The sequence below is a fragment of the Python bivittatus genome, unplaced genomic scaffold (assembly GCF_059951505.1).
Source record: "Python bivittatus isolate LINGU-HERP-01145 unplaced genomic scaffold, Pbiv_v1 ctg000590_np1212, whole genome shotgun sequence".
Lineage (NCBI taxonomy): Eukaryota > Metazoa > Chordata > Lepidosauria > Squamata > Pythonidae > Python > Python bivittatus.
Genome location: NW_028277086.1, coordinates 9,772,010 through 9,799,911, shown reverse-complemented (window position 1 = coordinate 9,799,911; position 27,902 = coordinate 9,772,010). Strand labels below are relative to the sequence as shown.

The 27,902-nt window shown below is 40.9% G+C and overlaps 1 protein-coding gene across 1 annotated transcript in view; it reads right to left on the bottom strand.

Annotated features, from left to right (window-relative positions):
* Positions 1 to 717: 717 nt before the first annotated feature.
* The window catches only part of ADCY8 (adenylate cyclase 8), a 110,559-nt gene continuing 83,374 nt past the window's right edge, over positions 718 to 27,902 (bottom strand). Inside the window, exons 9-18 of the mRNA XM_088148960.1 lie at positions 26,436 to 26,536; positions 25,454 to 25,655; positions 22,911 to 23,000; positions 21,173 to 21,345; positions 17,826 to 17,907; positions 12,796 to 12,954; positions 7,135 to 7,281; positions 3,736 to 3,828; positions 1,946 to 2,060; positions 718 to 1,205 (exon numbers count right to left, since the gene is read on the bottom strand). Of these exons, the coding sequence (XP_088005086.1) occupies positions 718 to 1,205; positions 1,946 to 2,060; positions 3,736 to 3,828; positions 7,135 to 7,281; positions 12,796 to 12,954; positions 17,826 to 17,907; positions 21,173 to 21,345; positions 22,911 to 23,000; positions 25,454 to 25,655; positions 26,436 to 26,536 (1,650 nt within the window). The remainder of the gene's footprint in view (positions 1,206 to 1,945; positions 2,061 to 3,735; positions 3,829 to 7,134; positions 7,282 to 12,795; positions 12,955 to 17,825; positions 17,908 to 21,172; positions 21,346 to 22,910; positions 23,001 to 25,453; positions 25,656 to 26,435; positions 26,537 to 27,902) is intronic.

The following is a 27,902-nucleotide window of genomic DNA, read 5'->3' as shown; positions in this document are numbered from 1 at the left end:
GCCTTAGCTGTGCTCATACCACATGTATTCATTTATGATAAAAACAGTACTGGTTAGTTTTGGCACATTCTGGCCAGTATACAAGAGCAGCTAAATCCAGATTTATCCCAAGATACTCGTGTTGTTCTGTCCAAGCTAGGATCTTTCATCTAAAGACTACCTTACAAGCCAACATACTGTTGTTTGCATCCCAACAATTAGGAGATCTATGCAGTATGCTGACACACACTCAAGACTCATGTTCTAAGCTCTGCATAGTATGTCTTACTCCAGAAAGGAATAGCATGATGTATTTATGTATGTTGAAACCTCAGAGGCTGGAAAAACATCTAACCTCTCCAATCAAGGCTTGGTGAAAAGTTAAAAAGGAGTTAGGATCTTTTGGATTCAAAGCTTAGTCCACTCAGTTTATGCCTAATCCCTACCACACCTCTTTTTTAGCATGGAACTATGAGGGAGGGAATGAAATATCAGATGTCCCATCTCCAAGATCAGAACCTGGATTCCAAATTGGAGGAGGACCTTCGAAGCATTGCTAAAGCAACATCCCGTGATTTGCAACTGGGAAACAGTGGAGGACGTGGACATGTGGGTATAGTGAATCAATTAAAAAAAGAGCTGGTTCTAAAAAAAATTAAAACATATTTATTTATATATTTATTTCATATATAAAAGAAATTAAAAAAAAAGAAAAGAAATCACAAGGAAGATGCAGGCTTATGGCAAATCCGTCTTGTCCGCGGCTTCCACCTGGGCAACTGACTCAGGTCCGCCCGAAGTTAGTAAAGTCCGCCGGTTGTAATGACCCTTAATGATGCCAGAATTATTGTTCTCATTCAAAATTTGTTTCTGCTTTTGCCTGTTCAGAGATTGTACAAGCCCTAACACAACAGCAGCTAAGGAATACTGTCCTGTGAGTTTTCTTGGTTGCAAGGTCAAAGGGTTGGGCTGGACTCTTCCCAGAAGAAAGTAGGTTTTGATTTTTCCTTCTTGCTCACTGATGCCCTTGACATAAATCTCTCCCCGATAGTCAAAGGCAAACCCCCGGTCCTTCAAGATAAGATATGTTTCCTCAGGCACTTGCATTCGGCCACTAATACCAGTACTGTCCATTCGACTAGCTAAATTAACAGTTTTGCCCCAGATATCATACTGTGGTTTCTTAGCACCGATGACCCCAGCTACAACCGAGCCGTGACTGATACCTAAGAAGAGAGAAAAGCAAATTGCAATCACAGAACAGAGCAATCCTACTAAATCTGAGGGCTCCAGTGAATCTAACTAGATCCACTTCCTCTCCAAATTTCCCCAGTTCTCACATACTGAGAGAGAGCCTTGCCACTATGGGAGCACAAGGTGTGATCCCATAGATATTGCAAAGATAATGGTGAAATATAAGAGGTGCAAGTCCAACAACATCTTAGAGACCACATGTTGTCCATAACTCAACTAAGAGAAGGAACATACTGTATATTTCCTATGTTTAACATACAATGGGCATATAGTTAATACATGTATGCACACAATGGAACTAGAATAGTAAGAGAATTCCAAGGTACCGCTAACTGTTAATAACTTAAAAGAAGTTGATGTAGCCATGGAAAAAGTGGTGTGATATATCTAGAATGTTTAAAGGGTTGGAAAGAATGCCAGCAGAGGCTGCAAATGGAAGCATGGCTTTATTAACATATGGTTCAGCCTTCATCAAGTTGTTCAAATATTGGAGAAATAATATCACCACATTGTGAAGACTTGGTCGCTCACTTCAGGGAAGAAGTGACTTTAGCCTTTCAAAGGAACACACGTGCAATGCTTGGCAACTTCTCTACCTATGGCAAGCAGCACTGAAATGATTAAATAAATAAAGGTTTTCCTTTCGGTTGGTGGGAAGCCTGCGCATCTGGGACACTGTGAAGGTCACTTAAAATGATCAGCAGATACGTACCAATGCGGAGCTCAAAGTTGTTAAAAGAATGCTTGTTAATCTCTTGAATGCTTTCATTCAGTGCAATAGAGAAATCTGCCAGGGCGCATAAATGGCCCCACTTATCTTCACACTGCTGAGGAATGAAAGACAGAATCAATGGTGTATGTTGGCTGGTCAGCTGTTAAATAAATAAAATTCTGCAACAGATGAGAGCTGAACTTAAAGATTGCAGAATATTAGCAAGGAGATAAGTGTTTCTGTTTTGGGAATACCACTTGAACACATCACAACAAAGAGAGCTTTCTTTGAAATATAGGAAGATTCTAGCCCTGTTCAGTTCATGTCTTACCCATCCTGGCTTCACTCTCCCATCCTCACTGAGAATGACATTTTGAAGGGTTATTGAAACACACCAACCCTCTGCACATTGTGACTTGACTTTATTAGGATCCCAAGATGGTAAACAGTGGAGATGGGACAGGGGAATAAAATGTGCAGCTCTACCCCACATCTCCTTATACATCTTCATTCTTCTCTGTCTATATTGGTGATGAAGAAGTAAGAAATGAAAAAAGGAAAAAATGCACCCTATAGAAAACTATCTGAAATCAATAGTTGAAAATATATGTAGCTCAGAGTTGAACTGTTGGGTTCTTGGGGTTCCCTAAGCTTCTTGTTTTCCTGTAGGTGTTTCATTACCAGGCTAGGTAACCTCATCAGTGCAAGGGAGAGTGGAATTTGCTGGTTGTTTATACATAGTACCTTGCCCTGCCAGTCTTGGTTGGGTGTGGCTTCCTTCTTGATGGTTCCTTCATTAGGTTATTGTTTCTTCCCTGATGGTGTGTCTGGTGTTCCTTCCTGCTTCTCTGGGTGTTGGTTGCTAAGGAAGAGGTGCTCTGGGCTGTTTGTTTAACCTTCATTTGTGGTTATGTCCTTTAAATGGTATGGCAGGGCTAGCTACTATATATAAATAACCAGAACACATAGTTCTTCCATGCACTGAGGACCTTATTTAGCCTAGTAACAAAACATCTGCAGGAAAACAACCAAGCTCAGAGAACACCAAGAACCCAACAATCCAAAGTCACTCAGGACTGTTGCTTAGTTATAGCTGAACAGATCCCACCCTGGTTGGAGTCTGCTTGAACCTCAGTGTTAACTGTTCTGAGATTTCTGAAGAAGCAAAGAAAGCTGACTTAACTGGAGACAGACCACTGGTCCATCTGGTCCCTTACGGTCCACACCAAAAAACATGGTATTTTTTCAGCCTGATCTAGAGATGCCAAGGACTGAATGTGAGATCTCCTGCATGCAAATCATATTCTCCGTCACTGAACGATCACTGTAGAAATGTAGAACATTAAAAAAAAATCCCTCCCTTATCTGGAGCTAGAACATTGGTTCACCTTGTCCTGAATTTAATTATCTAACTGGCAGGAAGGTTTTAGAACAGAGATAAGGAGAAAATAGCCAGTTCTTGACCTCTGGATCCCAAGGAGTTTGGGATGGTGGAGATGCAGAAAAAAGTTGCTTTACATTTATGTTATACTATCTACAATAGCTGTAGTATAAGTTGGCTTGTATTTATGTTATACTAACCACAACAGTTCTGCTTCTTCATTCAGTTGGCACCTAAGCCATGGGCTCAAAGTTAATAGTTTTCAACCTACGAGGCAGAAATTGTGAAAAGTTGCCTTGTCTTGAGAAAATTAGACTTACTGGGAGTTAAATTCACCACAAAATCAGATTCCCATGTCTTTCTCTTAAAACAGACAAATATGTATTAGAAAGTCAGATGAACTCCTTACCTGTTTTTCAGGGGATAATCCTGATACTGCCATATATGTGCTTCCAATGGTTTTAATTTTTTCAATGTCCTGAAATCGTTCTTCACCTAGTAACTGAAAACAAGGGAGCTGGTTAACTCCAGCTTCCTCACTAAAAAGGATTTCTGAGTCGTGCTGATCTGATACTGTATGCGCTTGCCAAAGTTATTTCATTTTACATTTTTCACCCTATGGATTATTCACTGTGGAAGGCTTTGAGTAATAGATAATACTGCATTTACTCAAAAGGAAGATGATCAGTGATCCTGAATAATTCCCCACCTCCTTCATGAAAGGAAGAATAGCTAAAAATAATTATTAACACAAACTGCTACACAGTGCCCAGTATCCCCACTCCATCTGAAAGCAATAGTGGAGATTTCTCTTTTCCCAGTGAAGGTGTGAAAGTCAGTTTGATGTAGATTGGATATCATGTGTTCCAGTTCTACCAACTCACACTAGACCAGAATGATAGATCATGGACCACAACCTTCAATGAAGAAGCCTTCAAGCTAGGGTTGACCGATTCAGGCTGATCATGAAAAAAGTAATAACAATCAACGTGTGTGTGTGTGTGCATACTTGTATAGCAACCATCTTTCCACAAAGACGTTACAACGAAGATTTTCATGAGGCTTTTGAATATTAATGTTGCTCATGGTTACAATGGGTGCTTGTGGCTACTATATATAGTTTATATATATATATATATATATATATATATATATATATATATATAGTTTAATTATTCTGCTGGCTGGTTTTACTGCCTGGTTTTAACTGAGCTGCAGTTTTTATGCTTTTACCTTTCATAAACCCATGTGGGTTGCAAGAGAAATAAATAGCCATTGGGAAAAGGAACAGAGATGGCAGAGGGCTTTTCCATGACCCTGGGGGACATCTAACCACGGTAGCTTCATTAAATTATGACACCATTGTAACTTTGTAACTTTTTGATAGTATTTGGTGAAGGATGAGAGACCTATCATATCCTTCCTAACCTTGAGAAAATTGTCTCCACCACTTGTGTCTTATCTTTCAATCTAGGCTTTTTTTCTATCCAGAAATGGTATTTGAATGGTAACTGGCAGGCAGTGGGGAAAATCAAAGCAGAAATCTATGTGCAATGCTCTTCAGAATAATTCCAACAAATTCTCTCACATGTCCAAATCCCTCTGCTTCCAGTTCTCAATACAGTCCTCCTTGCATTGTTTTCTGGGCTCTCCCCAATATCACTGTTCTTAATTAGATTGTCCCAGTTGCTTTCTTTCATCTATTCAAGCTTGACACACCTCCACGCTGAAATCAATCTACTGTGCCTCAGAATTTAGAAGAGATTAGCTGCTAGCAAAAAGACCTGTATCACTTCAGCTACATCTTGGCTCCAAATGTCCCTAAAGATGTCAGAGTCACAAAGCCAATCCCTAACTAGATCCTTTGTTAATCAAGAAGAACAGGACAGGAGAAGGTTCTCAATGAGGTTCCATAACATTCTCAGTGAGGTCAGTTCTTTCTCACTTAATGTCATGGGAGAATTTTAGCAGTATTATCTTTGCCTCTGGGATGAATTGCTTTTCTCAGGCTGAGGGCCATGGCTTGACCTTTCTCTGGAACAGCTTGCCCCTGAGGTCAGATATGCCTCTACTCAATTGTTGTTTTGTAAAATGGTGAAGATAGACCTCTTCTGGAGGGCATTCAAGTAGGAAGATCTTCCAGAGTTGTAGGATGTAGTTTTTATTAACAATATTTAATGGTTTTAATTGCTTACTGGTTTTATGACCATTTTTATGGGTATTTTTTAGCTTTATTCCCTGTAAACCACTTAGAATCAGCTTACAGTGAAAGAGGCTGAGGCTAGAAAGTATTATTTTTCAACTATGGAGCTTATAATTTGGAGCAGCCTCTCTGTACAAGCAGACCTCCCTCCCCCAGTAATGGCCTTCCAGAAGCTACTGACGGCTCTTCTGGAGGTCATGTGAGAAGTAATCCTTTACCATCATCAGTTATTTTTTTATTGTAGTTTTCATTTATTATTCTTACTGTTGTTTTGGGAGCTCTGGCATTGTGAACCAGAGTGGATTATATTTTTCCCCTTTTCTTCAAATATATGTATTTTTCTTTCTTACAGTGGATATTTTTATTGTATTTGTGGCAAGCTGCCAGGAATTGGAATGATTTAGCAGCAACATGCATATTGAAATAACAATAACAATAGGTGGCCTACAAATTAAATAAATAAATAAATAAATTCCCAACAAGCATAATGGAATTGGACTTGTATTCCATCACACCTGGAGGGTTCTGGCTGAGAGAAGCTTGGTCAAGCTTGGTCTATGCTGAAGAACAAATTTGCTTGGATGCCTCCTTGTGAGTAAATCTGTCCTCAAATAAGTGATCCTGGCTACTGTTCTGAAAGACATCTTTACTCCTTGACCTGTTCCCTTGCCAGGTTTGGTGCATCTCTGCCGAGACACAGCAGCTCAGAAGCAAAGAAAAGCAATAATGGATATAACAAAATGTCACAGAAATAAATCCAGTGTAGTCACGGAGCAGACGTTCATTTACAGTAATGTTCATTCTAAAGAAACATTCCTTTAGACCAAGTACAATGCAGGCTAGCAAATTCAGTTAATGGAGACAATCATTGCATTTGGCCAGACAGACACACACAGATACACACAAAAGCATACACTGATCACTGATCTATGTTAGTTTTTTTCTAATTTTATCAATATTTGGGTTTTCTTCCCCTCTGTATCTTCTAGCTCAGGGTCGTTCTGTTGTATTATAATAACTATGTCAATCTATATCACAAGATGGCCACACATAGGTTGACTCTCCCAAACCCTTTGCTCTGTTCTTTTCCACCATTGTTCTTCTGGCCGAGTCCTCCCTATCAGTTTCTTTCTTAACCATCCCATCCTATGCCTCCCTGTTTTTTCTTGATATTCTACTCTGTTAACTAGCTGCCCTTCCTTTGCCTGTTTGTCTCCTACAGCTGCCTTCCTCGTCTTGTGCCTCTTCTGAAGAATCTAAGTCAGAAGTCTGCAAGCATTATGGTTCAGTGGGCATGTTCAGAGTGTTAACAGCAGACCGTAGGCATTCTCACAAAATGGTTGTCATGGTTGATTAAGCCAATCACAAAGCACCTACATACCCTCAAGCAAAAAAAGGAATGGGCTGCTACATCAACTATTGTCAATGATCTCTCTACCTTCCAAAATCTTTTGCAGATAACCACAAGTCTGAAATAAAAATGGCACAAATGCAGAGGTTAAAGTAATAGATTGGCTGAGTAGGTACAAAATGCCAGGCCTGTTGGCTTGGCCACCTGTTCCTTAAATCTCACGCCATCTCTGGGTCCCGGGATTCCAAAATTACCTCGTCAAAGTCAGCAATGATTTCATTCAGCAGTCGCAGGCATTCCACCCCCTGGTTGTTCATTTCGGTCTGGGAATAGAAGTCAGCAAAGCCAGGGATAGACGCGAACATGACGCCAACAGCATCATAGGACTGAGAGTAGAGATCCTAGGGATGCAGTGAAGGGCAGAGGAAAAAAATATGCAAGGAAGTGACATTTTGCCGGTGATAAAACTGGCACTTCTTTTCTTGCCCTTAATATGTGTTTATTTATTTGATTTACATAGCTGCCCGTCTCACTAAGGTGACGCTAGGTGGTGTACAAAGATGAAAACCAAATGAACAATAGTACTGTTTATAAAATAATATACTAAAAAACCAAAATATAGTCAGGGGCTAAAAGAAATCATGTCATCATTACAACAATAATTAAACAGCCAACCAGCGGTGCTTCCTCAACCTCCCAGCCCAAATTCCTGTGGGGACATCCAGGTTTTAACACTTTACAAAAGGCCAACAGTTGGAGCCGTCCAGATCTCCAGGAGAAGGTCTTCCACACGGCAGACTCAGGAAACAAGAAAGATATGGCACCACGTCTCTTGCAGAGGAGAGGCCATTAATTTAAATTGTTCATCAATTAAACCCTCTAAGGAAAAAAACCATGCTGGAGACCTGAGGTTGAATCTCTCAACACATGTTTAAAGCATTCAGGAGGAATCTGGAGCTTGTCTGGAGGTGTGCTGCTGGAGAACAGTTTGTTTCTTGCACTCCCGTTTCTTGACCAAGATCACTTTGGGAACTTGCTGCTAGCTTCCAGTGCAAATGCATCTATATTTATATCCTATCGATAGTAAGCTTGTACTCGGTGTGCTGATCCTTATGTAAACAAAATGGCATCAACCAGGCATATGGATGAGGGTACAACAATAATTAAGCAGCTAACCAGCAGTGCTTCCTCAACCTCTCAGCCCAAATTCCTATGGGGACATCCAGGTTTTAACACTTTACAAAAGGCCAACAGTTGGAGTCATCCAGATCTCCAGGAGAAGGTGTTCCACAGGGCAGACTCAGGAACCAAGAAAAATATGGCACCACGTCTCTTGCAGAAGAGAGGCCATTAATTTAAATTGCTCATCAATTAAACCCTCTAAGGAAACAAGAGACGACTCTACACATGGACATCACCAGATGGTCAATACCGAAACCAGATTGATTATATACTTTGCAGCCAAAGATGGAGAAGCTCTATACAGACAGCAAAAACAAGACCAGGAGCTGACTGTGGCTCAGATCATGAGCTTCTTACTGCAAAATTTAGGCTTAAATTGAAGAATGTAGGGAAAACCACTAGACCACTCAGGTATGACTTAGATCATATTCCTTGTGAGTACACAGTGAAGGTGATGAATAGATTTAGAGGATTAGATTTGGTAGACAGAGTGCCTGAAGAACTATGGACGGAGGTCCGTAACATTGTACAGGAGGCAGCAACTAAAACCATCCCAAAGAAAAAGAAATGCAAGAAAGCAAAATGGCTGTCTGATGAGGCTTTACAAATAGCTGTGGAAAGAAGGAATGCGAAAAGCAAGGGTGAAAGGGAAAGATATAAGCAACTGAATGCAGATTTCCAGAGAATAGCCAGGAGAGATAAGAAGGCCTTCTTAAATGAACAATGCAAAGAAATTGAGGAAAACAATAGAATGGGGAAGACTAGAGATCTCTACAAGAAAATTGGAGATATGAAAGGAACCTTTAGTGCAAAGATGGGCATGATAAAGGACAAAAAAGGCAGGGACCTAACAGAAGCAGAAGAGATTAAGAAGAGGTGGCAAGAATACACAGAAGAACTATACAAGAAAGATCTTAATGTCCCTGATGTCCACGCTGGTGTGATCACTGACCTTGAGCCAGACATCCTAGAGAGTGAAGTCAAGTGGGCCTTAGGAAGTATTGCTAACAACAAAGCTAGTGGAGATGACAGTATTCCAGCTGAGTTATTTAAAATACTAAAAGATGATGGTGTTAAAGTGCTGCACTCAATATGCCAGCAAGTTTGGAAAACGCAACAGTGGCCACGGGATTGGAAAAGGTCAGTTTACGTTCCAATTCCAAAGAAGGGCAACGCCAAAGAATGCTCAAACTATCGCACAATTGCACTCATTTCACATGCTAGCAAGGTTATGCTCAAAATCCTACAAGCTAGGCTTCAGCAATACATGAACCGAGAACTACCGGATGTACAAGCTGGGTTTCGAAGAGGCAGAGGAACTAGAGATCAAATCGCCAACATTCGCTGGATCATGGAGAAAGCACGAGAGTTCCAGAAAAATATCTACTTCTGCTTCATTGACTATGCAAAAGCCTTTGATTGTGTGGATCACAACAAACTGTGGCAAATTCTTAAAGAGATGGGAATACCAGACCACCTTACCTGTCTCCTGAGAAATCTGTATGCGGGCCAAGAAGCAACAGTTAGAACCGGTCATGGAACAACCGATTGGTTCAAAATAGGGAAAGGTGTACGACAAGGCTGTATACTGTCACCCTGCTTATTTAACCTATATGCAGAGTACATCATGAGAAATGCCAGGCTGGAAGAATCACAAGCCGGAATTAAGATTGCAGGGAGAATCATCAACAACCTCAGATATGCGGACGATACCACCCTCATGGCAGAAAGTGAAGAAGAACTAAAGAGCCTCTTGATGAGGGTGAAAGAGGAGAGTGCAAAAGCTGGCTTGAAACTCAACATTAAAAAAACTAAGATCATGGCATCTGGACCCATCAATTCCTGGCAAATAGAAGGGGTAGAAATGGAAGCAGTAACAGACTTCATTTATTTGGGCTCCAAGATCACCGCAGATGGAGACTGAAGCCATGAAATTAAAAGACGCTTGCTCCTTGGGAGGAAAGCTATGGCAAGCCTAGATAGCATATTAAAAAGCAGAGACGTCACCTTGCCGACAAAGATCCGCATAGTCAAAGCTATGGTTTTTCCAGTAGTAATGTATGGCTGTGAGAGCTGGACCATAAAAAAGGCCGAGCGCCGAAGAATTGATGCCTTTGAACTGTGGTGCTGGAGAAGACTCTTGAGAGTCCCCTGGACTGCTAGGAGGTCAAACCAGTCAATCTTAAAGGAAATCAACCCTGATTGCTCATTGGAAGGATCAATAATGAAGCTCAAGCTCAGATATTTTGGTCACCTAATGCGAAGAGAGATCTCTTTGGAGAAGACCCTGATGCTGGGAAAGATTGAAGGCAAAAGGAGAAGAGGACGGCAGAGGATGAGATGGTTAGATAGCATCACTGAAGCAATGAGCATGAAACTGAGCAAACTCAGGGAGGCAGTGAAGGACAGGAAGGCCTGGCGCAATATGGTTCATGGGGTCACGAAGAGTCGGACACGACTTAATGACTAAACAACAACAAAGGAAACAACCCATGCTGGAGACCTGAGGTTGTATCCCATACCACCAGCAGCAAATAACTTAAAGAGGAGAAGGTCACAAACACACCAATGAGTGGGCACAATGACTATTGAATGTTGTGTGGGCATGCACTGTTGGAGAATGGGAGAAAAGAACTGGGGAGGAAAAGTTGAGAGAAGGAAGAAAATGGAGTATGCAGGATACCTATCTATTATTATTCATTCATTAGAAAGCCAGTTTGGTGTAGTGGTTAAGGCATCAGGCTAGAAACCAGGAGGCTGTGAGTTCTAGTCCTGCCTTAGGCATGAAGCCAGCTGGGTGACCTTGGGCCGGTCCCTCTCTCTCAGCCCTAGGAAGGAGGCCAGGGCAAACCACTTCTGAAAAACCTTGCCAAGAAAACTGCAGGGACTTGTCCAGGCAGTCACCAGGAATAAAAAACTGACTCAAAGACACCCACCCCAAACAATCATTTATATGCCACTCTTCCTTCAATACAAGCCCAAAGGAAATAAAATACAAAATGATTTCTAATAAAACAGTTGCTTGTTAGTAAATCAAAGCCCAATCAATCAAACAAGCAACAATAAAACAAACTGATAGAGATCACAAAGCCAATAAAAACATAAGTTAAAGCTGTGCAAATTTTTTTTTTTAAAAAATGCAATTCCTTTGAAAGGCAGACCGATCCTGGAATGGTTATTAGCCTGCAAATGCTTCAGTGAAGAAGCACGTCTTCAGCCGTCATTTCAGACTGGGCCAGCTGCAGGTTGATCCGGTAGAAAAATCCTAGAATCGGCACCCCCTTCAAGAAGGCCCAGACCCTAATCTCTGCTTTGTGAACCAAACTGGCTAACCAGAAGCCTGGGCAGGACTGCTCCGTATATCTTATGCAGCCTCTACTCCTCCCAAGATCAAACGTTCTGGTCAAATATAAAAATGCATACATACATACATACACCTGCATTTGAAACGCTCCCCTATTGAGGAGTGTTATTTTTTTCCAGCATTATAACAAAATAATTAACTGCAAATCTAATTTTAGTTCCCAGAAAGGCAGAGTCCAAGAATTAACACCCTACCCACACGCAAACACGTGACTCCCTTACATTATTGCGGATCAAACTGGAGCTGCTAAACATCTGGAGAGCTCCAGGTTGGGAAAGGCTGTAATGCAATCTGTTTTCAGTTGCTTGTTTTCTTCATTTGGAAGCTTTCATACGGCAACCCTTAAGACAATCTGTGCACGAAGAAAAGCGTTCATCTCCCTATTCCCTTCCCTGGAGAAGGGGGAGGTTAGCATATTACGTAAATAAGCGTTTACTGTATTGAACCTTGAATGATCCAGGCAGCTGATGCAGAAACCCTCTGCAGGTATGATTATTCAATGTAATAGCAGGAGAGAAGAGAGTCTGGGAGGTTGGGGGTGGGGGGAGGCAGATCAGAGACAGCATTACAGAATTACTCTCGCAAATGGCAAGTGCGCTTTCTCTGCAGAGAACAGATGTGGCTTAGCATTAGGAAGCGGGTGATATTCTTTGCATTATATATCTATTTCAGAGGGCAGGAACATGTTAGCTCTTAATATCACAGACCTTGGAAATCTAATCCAATCCCCTGCCTGGGGCAGGAATCCTGAGACCATCCCAGACAAACAGCTGTCCAACCTTTTAGTAGTTCTTGGTAGTTCTCCTTGGTTTCCAAGGAGGAAACCAGACCCCCACCAACACTGACAGGGCAAGCTACTGAGTATAAACAGGCAGCAAACCCCACACTCACTACCACTGATGATGTTACCTAGTCGGGTCATGAAATGTCTGCAAGCAAACAACTAAGCTCAGAGAGCACCAAGGACTCCACTGTCCAACCTTTGCCTGAAAACCTCCAGTGATGGAGTCCTCACAACTCCAGAAGATGGGCCATTCCAATACTTAACAGTGTCAGAGGATTCCTCCTTTTTTTGAATGTGGATCTGCTTTTAGGGAATAATAACAGAATGTTGAAAGCCTGACAGAGTTTCTATTTTCCGCCCCTGTATCAAGAAAGGGCAACCTTGCATTTCTTCCTCACCCCTTCCTGTCTTTCTGGGCTACGATGATGTTTTTGTAAGAGGTGCTATGTACATTCTTCAAGGCTATATCCTTTCTTCTCTACAGCTGTCCAACTTTTATTAAAAATCACAAGGAAAACTCTAAAATGAACCTTTCCTTTTTGCAGTCACCGTTACTAGGTGAAACAGAACCCAATTCTTACATACTTCATTATCTCGGTCCTTTTCCAGGAAGTGACGGGCCACGTGGCTTGGCAGAATATTGCGTAGCATATTTTCATTGTGTTCTCTTAGCTCCTTCATCTCGTTGATTTCTTCTTTGGCCTGGCCACGCCACAAAAAGTCTAGCCTTGCTGTGTATTCAAGCTGCAATGACAGAGAAGTCTCTTAGTTTCTTTTTAATTGAACATGTAGTCCATCCCTAAGAATAGGCACCTGAGAGAAGAGTGGGTAGATATTAAATCAATTCTAGGGGGACCCAGTAGAAAGGGAGAAGCATCAGCCTCCAAATTTGGGCTTAGAAATAGTCTGGCAGTTAATGAAACTCTGTCCAGAGATGTTCAAACTTGTGATGGAATGTATCTACGAGGAGGAGAGTGATGTGGGGGATCAAGGCTATCAGGAAGGAGGGGGTGCATTCCAGCAGGGGAAAGGAGACAAGAGACAATATAGTCCGCAGGGGGAGCATGAGAAGAGTAAGACGTTCAGGATAGCCACTCCCTGGAATCTCCCAGGGTATATCCACTTGTTGCTGTAGTATAGATTTAGTTTGGCAAGATTCTGTCTATAAGATGTAAGCAATAAAGGAACTATACTCTCCTAGACTGTTTCACCATTGTTCTTGGGCTGGGCCTAACAATACTAGACTGTTGGGTGGTGGTTTGTGGGCTATCTTCAAGGACAAACACATGTCTAGTACATTGCAGGATGGCAAACAAAATAGGATGCTTCCAGGGTATAACTGGCTAAAAATTAAGGAAAGCTTTGTCGTGGCATTTCATAGTATTTCGGTGACCTTGTCAGACTGTTCTGAAAGTCAAGTGAAATTAGCCTCCCCATGGGAAGAGAGATCCTTTCATTTTTATGCCTGTAGCAAATGTAAAGACTTAGTCTATGTTAAGCCCTGTGAGGTTGGCAAATCCAAGAAACAAGAACCACTTGGGTTTCTGGAAAGAACTTTAACAGAACCTACCCAAACCTACCAAAGTAATTATTCTGCACAACTCAGAATGCCTAATGTAATTAAGATGGAATTATGCTTTCTCATGCCTCCTTTCTCCACCACAACTCCAACTCAATAATCACTTCTGTGATAGTCCCATTTCCTCTCTTAACTGTCTTGCTGCTTCCTCTGTGTTCCCAAAATCTGTTAGACATACCATCACAATCAACAATAGATTTTGACAGGTTTGTCAACACTGTCAATACTAACTATGGATTTTCACCCTGTAAATAGCCCAAGAGAGAAAAGCCAACTATAAATCTAATGGGAATATTTATGTAGATGCCTCTAGCAAAAGCCTCTTCAAAAAGAGTACAACAAACAGACTAAAATTGGATATTTGAGAGAACTTTCCAGTAGGGTAGCATGCCCAGCCAAGCAACCTCTAGATGGGTTGAATCTCAACACTAAACAATATGGCCTTTGGCCATTCTAACAGCACTGTCCGCCCATATATGTTGGTTGATGATGGTGTGACTTGAAGTCCAACATATCTGGGGGATATCAAGCTGGAAAATGGTGGATTAGATTTAGGAATGTCCTTACACTTGAGAACAGTCATTCATTTAGTTTTTATTCCAGCCTTCCATCACTGAACTCAGAAAGACATACTTATTCCCCTGTTTAATAGTGAAACAACATGTTAATGTTAATTATGCAGTGAGAATAACTTCCTGTTTATTATTTACTTAACAATAAACATTTGGGATCTTGGAGAACAGGAAAGGATGTGTTAATTCTTTCCTCCAAAAATTAGCCATTCCCATATGGATTTTTTTCTTCTTTCTAAAATAAAAGTCCTCCATTGGAATCAATGGAGACAATGTTTGTATTCTTTTAAAATGTTACCTGGGGGTGAGCTGGAGAGGAAAAGATTAAAACCCCTCTCCCTGTCTGAAAAGCTCCTGATCTGGATCAGCACTGCTGCATGTCTACTTTGAAGTAAATAAAAAATAGAGAAGGGGTTGCACAATATGTAATTAACGTAATGTGTAGTTTGTCCTTAAGAATAGCCATCTAAGTCAAAGTTTAAAAATAAATTAAATCAATTCCAGTGTAAAGAATTATAAATGTCATTGCACCAGCAATGTGTCCTTTGAATTTCTGGATGTGTAATTTGACAAAATCCCCGTGGGCATCATTACACTGTTGCTGCATTCCATGTTAAACTAACCTTTTGTACTGGAGTCTCATCTTAGGTGTCGGCTGGACAAAATTAGCTGAAGATAAACAAGGGTTATTGGGGGAAGCGGGTAGATGCTCAGAGCGTATACCACCAAACGTGAAGACACTTCATCCTAAAGTTATCTGGAGTTTCTGGGTATATTATTAAGTTCCATCGACATATTGTCAGGACTATTTGGGGTTGTCTTTTCCTCTTTTATGTTGGATACCATCCCTTTTCATATGTTATATTTCTGATCCCTAAGCAGAGTTAAATTACAGCTACAGCTTAATGAATGTATCTCACTATACAGCTGCAAAAATAAAGGTCTAATGCAGCACTTTTCAACCTTGGGAATTTTAAGATGGGTAGACTTCAACTCCTAGAATTCCCCAGCCGGCCATGCTGGCTGGGGAATTCTGGGAGTTGAAGTCTACCCATCTTAAAGTTCCCAAGGTTGAGAAACACTGGTCTAGTGGTTAAGGTGTTGGACAAGGAGTGGAGAAATCCGAGTTGTCATCCTGTCTTAGGCATGAAGCCAGGTAGGTGACTTCGGGCCAGTTACTCTCTCTCAGCCCTAGGAAAAAAGCAAGAGCAAACGACTTACAAAAACACTGCCAAGAAAACTTCATGTGGTCCATGTAGTCACCACGAGTCAAGATTGATTTGAAGGCACACACAGATGTACAAAAAGTTTATACTGTTGACCTAAGATATGTTTGCAGATAGGTTAATAGGATTGAATAGCACCTCATTCTTTGTCCAGACTTTGGATTTTTAGTAACCAGGCTTTTTATCCAAGTATGCTATTTTCTAGTAAATGGAAGGAATTTTTTTTTCTTTAAAGAGCAATGGAAATTTTAGCAGACGCTATTTCAGATCATAATCTGCTCTTTAAACAAAGTTTAAACAAAACAAACTCTCTTTCAAGCTGAGCTTGACTTCTGGTGTCTTTCATAGGCCTGTCCATGTTATTTGTTTTTGGCAACATGGAAGTTGCCCTTTTCTGTTTTTTTTTCTTTTTTTACTTCATCTAGTCTACAAGCCTGGGTCCATCCAAGTGCTGACCACATCAAAAGCTTCTTAGGTTTTTGAGATCCATTAAGGTCTGCTAGATGCTGCCAGCCAGCTGCACTAAACAAGCTTCCTTCTTATCTTTTGGCATGGAAACAACGTTGTACGTTTATGAGTTCCTTCTTCTTTTACTGTAACTTCATTATGCCCCTGAACACCCAACAAAATGATTTTAGGAGCATATCATATTTAAATTCAGAAGTCATTGGTTCTATTTCTCAATGACTGTTCAAAGAGTATCTGATTTACCATAATGCTCAAGATGTCTAATGGACTCTTTATTAGAATTTTTTAAAAAATATAAATTGGGGACATTGCAGAACATATCATCCAGACCTATCGACTATGGGAGGGGAGACATATCTAGGAAAAAAAGTCCCAGTCTAGGGATTTTCTGATGACAAATTAAGTTAAAAGCCTACAAGTTTCTCATTAAGGATGAACTTGAAACCAAAGCAGAAATAAAAATACTGGACTGTATAAAGTACCACAGGAAGACTGCAGCTTGAGTGGGAAGTCTGACAGTTGTTTGCTATTAACCACTATTGTGAATTACGGGTATGGCTTTTCTTCCCCAAAGGACTTGCTTGTTCCATTTAAGAATGCTTTGAAAGCATACAATAAAGTTCAGTAGTTAAAAGTTCAGATAATCTCAAAGAAATCTCAGGATGGATTACACTCTAAGAGACTCTTGCCCTCTGGCTGTTTCTCCAGTGAGAAACTCATTTCGTCCAGGTCTTTTTCCACAAGAGGGGGAAAAGATACAGGTAAACATCTCCTTTGTACAATGACTCCCTCAAGTCAAGCAGCAACATAGATTTGTCCTCTGATTTTTCTGGACAGTGTTATGGAAATCATTTGTCCTTGCTCTCTCTCTCTCTCTCTCTCCTGGGAAATTTTCTCCCTTCCTGGTCTAGCCCACAGCCTGAGGATTTCATGATGGTTTCCCATCCAATGCCAGGTCAGATCCTTTTTGAGGTCAACCAAGGTTGGCTTGATGTTGGGCTTGTAAATGTGGGCATCAGCAGATTGTACTGGACATCTATATGTCCCATTTCTAAATAGGGTGGGTAAATCTAACCCCTTCTATATTCATGACCTAACATTTTCTAAGTCAAAAAGCCCCAAGCATTGCCACATTTGCTCAAAAAAGAGTTGCTCCAAACAATTCATTCTTGAAACTCTGCATCTTCTCTAGCTTTCCAAGAGTTTTGAAGCAAATCTATGGTGTACAGATCATCTCATGCAGGGATATCTGTGGGGGAGTCCATGCAACGCAAATTAAAAAGGGGGCAGAGCTTTAATTGCATGATTGTGGCTGCCATCTTGACTTTTTTGACCTACTCCCTGTAGACACCCCAATCCCATATGGGATAAGGTGTTACTTTCCTGACAGTTTTATTTTTTTATTCTTTTCCTACAAATCCCCATCATGACATTTTCACAGCAGCTATGTACCTTGGTTTGGATTTTGGTTGTGCTAGAATGGGCTGGAAGGAGAGACAAGATTTTCTGCAACAGCTTTCTATCTATAATATTTTCACCGCAATAAAAAAAAAAGGCTGCACGGACCTGGCCGTGTGCTCACTTTAATTGGCCTTTCTCTAAGGTTAATTAGGCCTCCCATTATTGAAGGCCACATAATACTCTCGTTTGATATTTAATTATTTGCTCCAAATGGGAGCTGTGACTGGCAGGCTCTAGGGGAGCAACTGTGGATATTTTCTGCTTTGAGGGGAGAAGGTGCGATAAATGGGAAATAAACATCTGCCTTACCTGTTGGCCGTGATAAAACACAGCTAACAGGAACATGGCCATGAGGAGCAACGAGGCTTCTTTAGTCCCCAGGAAATCTGTGCTATAAAGAGGAAAGGAAGAGGAGGAGGAGGCGATGAAAAGAAGGAGGAGAAAAGAACGTCAGAGGTTAAAATAAAACATGATTTCCCCCCCCATTGTTTTGTTTCTCTATTCATCAATGTCAATGCTCGGGGTCACCACGCAAAGAGCCAAAGAATGCTTGGGATGAGAGAGCACCAAGAAACGCTAATGCTCAAGGCCAGATTGGAAGGTGAAAAACAAGCCGCTGCTATGCCATTCCCAAGAAAGTTGCATCTTGTGTCCAGAAAACTACCAGGCTCTTGGCTTTACTTGAGGTGTGCTTCAGTCAGTGGCTCTCTGGGCACGACGTGCATAACAGGGTCACGGGAAGGATCGCAATGTGTGCAAACCCCATAATCCAGTCCCCGCTGGGGCTAGTTTTATCCTCAAATAGGCCTGATATGGGTTAGTGCTTAATTAAACAACTTGGATGCAGCTACATCACCCAGACAGGTCCTTTCCTTTACTGTCAACTCAGAGATAATCTCCTAGAGCAGTGTTTTTCAAACTTGGTAACTTTTAGATGTGTGGACTTCAACTCCCAGAATTCCCCAGCAAGTTTGAAAAACGCTGTCCTAGAGTGTCTCCTCCAAAATGAGGCCTTTGTCTCTCACTTTTAATGTTATAGTATTTTTCACACTCCTGTGCCCAAAACAAGGGGGAGGGAAATAGGAGATAAACCTTCTCCAATTCAGTTCATGGTGGCACCAACCTCATTGGGCCCCCATGCTTTTTAAAGTAATTTAAATAATAATGATATTATTATTTAACAACCACAAGTTTTTTTATAATTCTAGTCACCTTTGCAGCAGCTAGGAGACCATCTGTCAGAGTTGAACCTGCTAAGTTGAGAGCTCCCGATTCTCATGCCAGAGAAAGCTCTTTTCTAAACCAGGGATAAATGGCAGAGACCTTCAAGGCCAGGAAAAGGGCAGCTAATGGCCTATTAACTCAAAAGCCTGGAAGGAAGGCGTCCCAGGTATGAACCTCGAGACTGACCTATGTAGGACTGACCAGTCTCCTGTGTCCTGTTGAATGCAGAACTTGGTTAACATGGCTTCTTCTCAGTTACTTCTCTGACCTTCTTTTGTCTGCTCAGGAACATGGAAATTGTTTTGTAGCTGTGCCTTGTATAAAGCCTTGCTCCCATCCCAGTTCTGGTTGACTGAGATGTTTAACTGTGGTGCAGGGAAATGAATATTTTCCCCAAATTACTGGCTGATTGGATCAACCGTGTCTTCTGAATCCAGCCAGTCTCAAGCAAATGAGCGCAGGATTTTTATTATGGTTCGCGTTTCAGAAATTACATCACAGCTTTTCCATTTTTTCCTTCTTCTGTTCAAGTCTTTACAGCAGTGTTTCTCAACCTGGGTAACTTTAAGATGTGTGGACTTCAACTCCCAGAATTCCCCAGACAGCATGGGAAGTTGAAGTCCACACATCTTAAAGTTACCCAGGTTGAGAAACACTGCTTTAGAGTGTAAAACCTCTTTTGCATCTGGCTTAGATTCTACGTGTGGATTCATTTTAAAAGTTGTTTTTGCAGTAAACTAGCGGTGTCCATTATGAAGCAATCAACAGACAATATTTGCTAACCTCATAGAGATTAGTAAAATCTCTGAGATAAAGGGGTGAATATGAATTCTGTCTTGCCAATATGATTGGCAAACGTAACCCCTTCTGAATCTAGCTTCACTTGTTCTAGGGTGCGCCCCTGTTCCTAATGCCAGCCAGCTTTCCTTCCCAACATTTCTGCTCTCCCAAATGTCTCTGGGCCTAGGGAAAGGGGCCCTCAGGAATTAAATTTCCTCCATTCCCTAGTTCATTGACATTGTACCTAACATTGTTAGGTGATAGGCAGGAGGAAAACTGCTCCTGTCTGGTTATGTGTGAACGGAGGAAGGAAGGGGTTAAGAACAGGGTTTAGAGTATATGTGGAGAAGATAACAGAAAGTGGAGGTAATTATTCCCTATCAAACTCTGTCATTCCATGAACAAATCTCACAAAATTCCAGCATTCAACTATTTTTCACTTCAAAATATTCTACATGGGATTAAGTCAAACCCTTTTCTGCATTTGTTCTATGATAACACCCTGCCCAGGCTGTGGTTCCTGTGCACGTTTTGCACTCAATGCTAAAAACTGTCTTCATTTCCATGATCCTGCTGAGATGGCAGTCAATAGAAAGCCTCTGACAGTAAAAGATTGACACATCAAACCAGCCGTGATATTGCTTTCCTCTTTGGGGATCCATAATAAGGTTTCCCTCTTTCGTTTCTGCCAGCCCTTTTCCAGCTGATGAGATATTTCTAGCATTGCTACAGAATTATCTTGTCTAGATATGAGATGATTCAGGTAAGGCTCTCTATTTGTCGAGGCAATTTTTATTCCATTGTTTTGAAGAAATAAGAAGGAGCTGCATACTGATATATACAGTAGCAGCATCTTACCACAAGTTGCAACATTTTTTATAGATTACTTCCCCACATATAGAAACCTAGCATGTCAGACACCACCTCTCCCTGGAAGGTTACTACAGGTAGTCCTCAACTTACATCCACAAAAGGGACCAGAAAATTTGTCATTAAGCAGTGCAGTTGTTAAGTGAGGCATCAAGTGACCACACCCAATTTTATGACCTTTTTTGAGATGGTCATTAAGCAAATCACAGTTGTTAAGTGAATCATGTGGTTGTTAAGTGAATCACACAGTTGTTAAGTGAATCACACAGTTGTTAAGTGAACCACATAGACGTTAAATGAATCACATGGTTCTCCATTGATTTTGCTTGTGGGAAGACAGCTGGAAAGGTTGCAAATAGTGATCACATGACCCTGGGATGCTGCAACCATCGTAAGTACAGGTCAGTTGCCAAGTGCCTGAATTTTAATCACGTGACTGCAGGGATGCTGCGACAATCGTAAGTGCAAGGACCAGTCGTAAGTCACTTTTTTTAGCAGTGTTGTAACTTCAAAAGATTGCTAAATGAATGGTCATAAGTCAGGGACTACATGTATAATAGCTGTATGTGGAGGGAATTTTGCTGCAGGCAACTGTCATGAAAATGACTGACAGCCTGGGGGATTTGGGAAGTTGTCATTACCCCATTTTTGAAAGTTATAAGTTCACTTTGGGGAACTATTTCATATAAGGAATACGATGCAGAGCAGAGCAGCGTCTGTTCAGTGTTCTTCAAGAGTTCTGATTGAAAACAGCAAGCCCTTCAGCTGCAGTAAGGACTTACTCTCCATTATGATTGATGTCATCGTACTGGAGAAACAGGGAAGCATAAATGGTCTCAGTCAGGAAGCAGTAGACAGCAATCATGATGAGGAGCACGGCCAACTTGAGGACGGAATTGAGACGGAGGAACACAGCACAGGTCACCATAGCCAGGATGCCAGTAAAGACGAAATACTTTATAAAGAAAATTGGGAGAAAAACCAGCATTCAGCCGAGTAACCTAAATCAATATATTCAATAGAAAATTGTTCTCGTAAAAAAACCAGCAGGGTTTCAATGGCACAGTTGCAGCTGCCATCTTGACTAATGTGACCCCCTGTTGAGGACACCCTTGGAGACTACCACCATTCTAGGAAGATGGTTTCATTCACAAAATAACACAAAATATCTGCCATAGTAACATACATTGCTGTATCCTTTGATTAGTCGAAAATATTGCCTTTTCCAAAACAGTCATATCTCCTTTAACTTCTTTTTGCAAGCTAAATACACCCAGTTCCTTTAAGCGTTCCAATGCACAAATATCTACCCAAATGCTAGAATCTGAGCTTTAGCTTTGTTATCTAGAAGATCGTATGTAGAATATGACTGGAAAACCCCACAAGGATGATCACAAGGCAAAACAGGCCCCATCATACTGAACACTGGAGATGGCTAAACATCAATGGTCTTTTACCATTCCCCATGGAATTTGTAGCTAGACAAATCGGGCAGATATATTCTCTGAATTTGCCAAAGGCAAGGAGAACTTCTCTACTATTTTTCAAGAGCAGGACTATCCTTTAGCACAGTGTTGTCCAAACTTGGCCACTTTAAGATGAGTGGACTTCAACTCCCAGAATTCCCCAGCCAGCATGGCTGGCTGGGGAATTCTGGGAGTTGAAGTCCACTCATCTTAAAGTGGCCAAGTTTGGACAACACTGCCTTAGCAGGAACAATGTTGCTGCTACTGGACAAAAAAGGTCTATGGAAGATTTCTCCTGATGTCTCCCCTTGGGTTTTAATACAAAGATGGGAAACCAGTGAGACTACACATCACTAAAGAGAGAACAATATAGTGAAAAACAGGATATTCACGCACATTTCTGTGCTACCTTGAAACTTAAGAATTGCAAGAGCTTCACATCCATTCAGGAGAATTCCACCAATTTATTTTTTTCAGAAGAGTGTTGAAAGCAATAACATCAGGCTGGATGAGAATTTGCAGGAAAAAATGCAGGGGAATTTCTCTGCCTAGCATTACTATATACAACATACCTTTTGGATACCTTTTGAACGCTCTTGAGAATGTGCTGAGGTTACTGGATCAGCTCTAAAGGTCAAAGCCCAATAGGTCTTCTACTACAATGGAATCATTGATCACCAGCAATCAGATTTCTAGATTTTGTCTCTTATATAGGAGAATTATATAGGAGAATTATATAGGAGAATTCCTGCATTTTAAGGCAGGAATATCCATGCTCTTGCCCTCCAGCTGTTTTGGACTACACTCCCCATATACCCTGACAATAGACCATTTGTAGTCCAGAACATCTGGAGGATACCAGGATGCAAATGGTTGAGTTAGAGGAAGTTTGGAAGGAATCATTCAAGCCCACTTGAAGTGAAGCGCGGCATCACTGAAACAAAGCTTGGCTTTGAAGTTTCACGTGGCCCTATAATTTGGTATCACACAGCACTGCATAGCCTAATATATTGTGTTGACTTTCCTCTATGCAAAATGATATACTTAGAATTACCTCTGGGTAGGAGCAAATGTCTGTAAAATATTCTGAAGAGTTGAAAGTCTGATTCTTAAAAGGCAGTGGTTTGTCCAAGTCACACCAGAGCTGTGGACAAAGAAAAAAGAAGACAAATAATCCAATTGTTTTGCATAGTCTTTGTCTGTGTTGAGAAAGGGAGGAAGAAGAATTCTTGATAGGAGGAAGAAGAAGACGACAATAGTGTTAATGTCTCCAACTCTGTGACAATAGTCTAGAATAAAGAACCACTCAAGGAAAGTAGAAAAATAAGCCTATATCACAGTTCCTAGTTTCTTTTATCCCTGTGGGACTTTTGAGGGGCCCAAAGCCATCCTTACCAGCTTGTATGGTTCTAAGGCTGGGATTTTCCCTTGCAATATGCCAGCTTTCTATTTTAATATTTCAAAAACAAAACAGAAAAACAACAAAAAAAATGCCCCACCATATTAAAAGAGTGTTTTGTTTTAAGTAAGTTGAAACAGGAGGCTGGTAGGCACCACAGAAGGTGTGTGGAAGCACTTTGAGGCCCTAGAACACGTTTCATACTCCTGGTTTTCGTAATGCGTAATTTGGTTGCCTCCATATGAACCACATTCTGAAATACTAGGTGTGTGTAGAGCAACAGAGAATTAGGGCCCTCTGCCAATTTCAGCTGATTTGGGTTATATTTATACTAGTCCTTGAGAAGTACTATCATGGCTGACCAATGTGTAGCTGGAAATTTCAACATATTCTACAGAACAAAACCACAATTAGGAAAATAAAATCTTCCCAAAGGACAAAGTGGCCAGTATGTCATCTGATGTCCCCTGAAAGGGCAGACTGAATTCTCTGGGGTTTGATTACCCTCATTTTTTCAGGGGGATAGAGGACCTGTATTTAAATACTTCCAGGTGCAAAATACATGTCAGAAGCTACTGGGAAGTCAGTTTTTCCCAATCTTTTGCCTTGCAGAAGTTTGGAACCACAGCTCTCATAATAGCCAGCCAGCATGAAAGAGTATTATGACGGGTTTGTAGTCTAGCATATCTGGAAGGCATCAGGTTGAGTAAAGTTGGTTTTAATCACTAGTTTATGCTTTTTCTTCTCCCTTCCCCACTCTGTCCCCCTTAGATACTTACAATATTGCCCTTCCAGTGAGCTAACATCCTGCTCCTTAGCAGGACAGCGTTTGTGAGGGGAATGGTGACTGGATGCTGGATCTGGACTGGTGAAATCTCTCCAGAAGAAGGAAAGGTTGTTGAGATTATCCACGTGACTCCAGACAGCCCACTGCTCATGAGTAGACTGTGGAAACTGCCATTTTGTGGTCGGCTTATGAGTGGAGAGGCTGGGAGTTGGGATTTCATCAAACTCACACTCCCAAAGCAGCCTTTCATGGACACTAAGCTTGACCGAACCTCATTTCTTAATCAACTTTTTGGATTATTATTATTTTTTTTTCCCTTGTTTACTGGAGAGATTAAGACTGTTCGGATCAGCAAGGTTTTATTCTATTCATCAGGTGAGTTTCCTCCTCCTCAGAGGCCAATGGTGTAAATTTGATTTTAAAAGCTTTGAAAATCTATGATTTTGGGGACTGTGCAGCAAAAGGGTACTTAGTATATGGATTTGGGAAAGCTAACAAAAGATTAAGGGGCCAGAGAATTTGGAATTATAGGTTTGAATTAATTGGAAGATTTTTTTCTCGTGAGAAAATGTCGATTGCTTTTGATTGTTTTGGCATTTTCACAATAAGGAGACCTTGCGGGTTGGACACTAGAGGGAGCTAGAGGATAAAGAATATGGAGCAGAAATCTATATTGCAAATTTTTGAATATCTCTCTACCAAGCTTCTTGATAGAATGGATGATTGCTTGATAAGATGGACAGGGCATCTTGCAATGAAGTTATGGAACAAGAACAGGTTGCAATGGATGTCTATGAAATTACTTTGAAGGGAGACTTAAATGTAACACAAATGGACCTCATGGATGACTTATCCCCTAAAAGAGACATACAGATATCGAACCAGGAAACTGAACTGGATAATTTTTTCTTACTGGAAATACAAAAGAGCTCTGTTTGGGTTTTGAAGGACTTTATTACAAGTGACAAGCAAAAGGATCAACTTTACTTACTGGATATACAAAAGAAATTTGTTAAAGTTTTGAAAGATTTGTGCCTTGAGATACAGAGGACCAGCAAACTATCTCTGGGACTCTCTTTGAAGGGGTTAAAGAATATTTTTAAAAACTCTGGAAGGATTACAAGGCTGATTTCTTTGATCAGGGCTCAAAGAGGAAAATAGTTATATCTGGTAGCCCTTACTGGACTTTTGCGGACAAAGAACGATTGACGAAGCATTTGGATTTTGAGAGTTTATGTTGCACTTAGTTATAAAAATTCTTTTTACTTGCTGGCACTTTTTCTTTTCTCTTTCTCTTTTTCTCTTTTCTCTTTTTTTTTCCACCCCCCTTTTTTTCTTTTGTACTTTTCTGTTTGTATTTTTTGTACTTTGCATTGGCTTTTATTCTTTTCATTTAAAAAAAGATACTTACAATATTGATGATGGCTCCCAGGAAATTAATCATAATTGAGGCAAAGATGATGACATTTCGGGCCAGGTAGGTCTCATTAATCCAGCAGCAAGTTTTCCGGAGCACCAGGGGTAAACATTTATAATCCTCTGCAGTGGTTATCAGCACGAGAGCGGAATGTAATAGAATTAGAATTGAAAACTGAACAACCATTGGGATCATTCTGGAGAAGGAAGACAGAAACACACGCTTAAGAGAGGGAAAACAGCCTTCTCCTACATTTATAGGGACAGTATAATCAAATGTTTCATTCAATCTTCTAATCTCATCTTCTCAGGACAGATCATCCTGGAAAATGTCTACCTATGTGATAATTAGGAGTTGACACTGATTTGATGGCACTTAATCAATTTTTCTCTTGTGCGTGTGCACACAACACACTTGTAGAGGACCTGTGCAAATATAACCTGTTCTTATGTGACAGGGTGTTCTCTCTAAAATAAAATGCACTATATGCCCATAGAGGAACATTACAAAAATAGACATAATGCTGCTTTGAGACTAAGAATCATGGGTTGATGATCTTCGGGGGGCTAGCCAATAGCTCCCACTCCTGGCAATCCTTTTGTAGCTTAATGAAACCACCTTTGTTCTGCTTTGTACCTCTGAGTCAGTCTTGACTCCTCATGACCCCAAGGACCATCCATGGCATTTTCTCAGCAGCATGTCCAGACGTGGTTTGCCACTGCCTTCTTCCTAGGGCTGAGGGAGAGTGACTGGACCAAAGTCACCCAACTAGCTTCATTTTCCAGTTTCCAGCGCAGTGCTTTACTGTGCTACATCAAACTGGCCCGTACTGCAATCGCTACAATGTGGTGCTAAATTATAACTAACTGTGGGCAGGAACCCACTTCGCCTATTCTTTGGAAAATGCCGGGCAGACAGAACCTTTCCTCTGACTCCAAGAAATCAGCTCTTTCCAAACCAGAAGTCATGAACTTACCTTGAAGAAGGAAGTAAACTTTGGACTGCAGTGATAAACACCAGGACGATGAATGCACACACCAAGTTCGACTTGAACACCTCATCCCTCATTTGGGAATACTGAAATAGAAAACAGTAGAGAAAAGGGAATCAAGTAAGTGACGTCTCTGGAGCAACTCTTGAAAGAGAGCAAGGCAGGTTCATGAGACTTCTGGGAAATGAGCCACACAGCTCAGTATATGAAGTATATTCCTGGGATGATATGTATTCAGATATTGTTTAAAATCCATACAAAGAAATACATATCCAAAGACACAGGCTGTGCAAGAGCCATTAAAGAATGGTCTGCTTCCACCCCAAGGACAGCAGTCATTCCATCTTTGAGCTCAGCTTTACTAAGCTTGCTTGGTCACCTAATCACATGTCCAATTTTTTAAAGGATAGATGGCACCATTGAAGGGAGATGTTGCTCCAAAAACATGGATAGCTAAATCGGAAGAAGTACATCTAATGTGAATATATTTAGAAGGAGGCTATGTCTTGCTTGGATTCTACAGAGTCTCATATTAAATGATAACAGTAACAACAATATATCTGCCTATCCCAGGTCCTTGGCAAGGACTCAATAGGTGGATAAAAATGCCAGATCTAGTCTAAACATCTGGCTGACTGTGCGACCAACCATAATAATAATAATAATGAATATTTGCAGCCCTTTAGATGTGAAACAGATAGGTTATCCTTTTCAAGGTCACCCCATATGCTTTTCTATGGGAGGGGAAGGTCCACAGAGGAGGGGACATTTTGAAAAGTGGGTGGGGCCTTATTACAGATGTCAGAGGGGAAAAATTATGCAACTATTGAGAAGATAGAGTGAACTAAACCTCTTCTACTATATGGGTGATAGTTTCTTTGCTTTCTGCAGAACCTTACCTCCTCCTTCTCCTGATCCCTAACACTTGGCCCCAAGGCTCTGTCTGAACTCTGTCTGAACCTCTGAACTTTCCCAACATTGGGGAGGAATATTCTTCACTAACGACTGCTTTAATTCCTACTGATTTTAATAGGTCTGCTCTAAATATGAAAAAGTCTCAGCCGAACCCCAGAAAAATTCTGTTCAATTTTTAGTTTAAAAAAAAAAGTGAAATAAAAGCTATGAAAGGTATTCCATTGAAGTGAGTGACTTGGACATTTGAAATACAAATGCGCAAAGCATTCTGGTTATAAAGGCTGAACTTCTGTGGTTCCTGAGGGTGGATGGGTAATGCCCACAGTCAGGCTTTGCAACAGTTCAGCTTTGATTGCCAAAAGGTTCTTTGGTACATTTGTAGCACTTGAAAACAACAGTGTCTTTTCCCAGGAGCTGCGCCATTCCAAGAAAAGACACAGCTGCTTTAAAGAGTCACACACAGGGACTACGTTGACTCTCTTTCACTTCTTCAGAATCATTTCCAAAGGGCTGCCTGGTCCTTGTCCAGAGATCTTC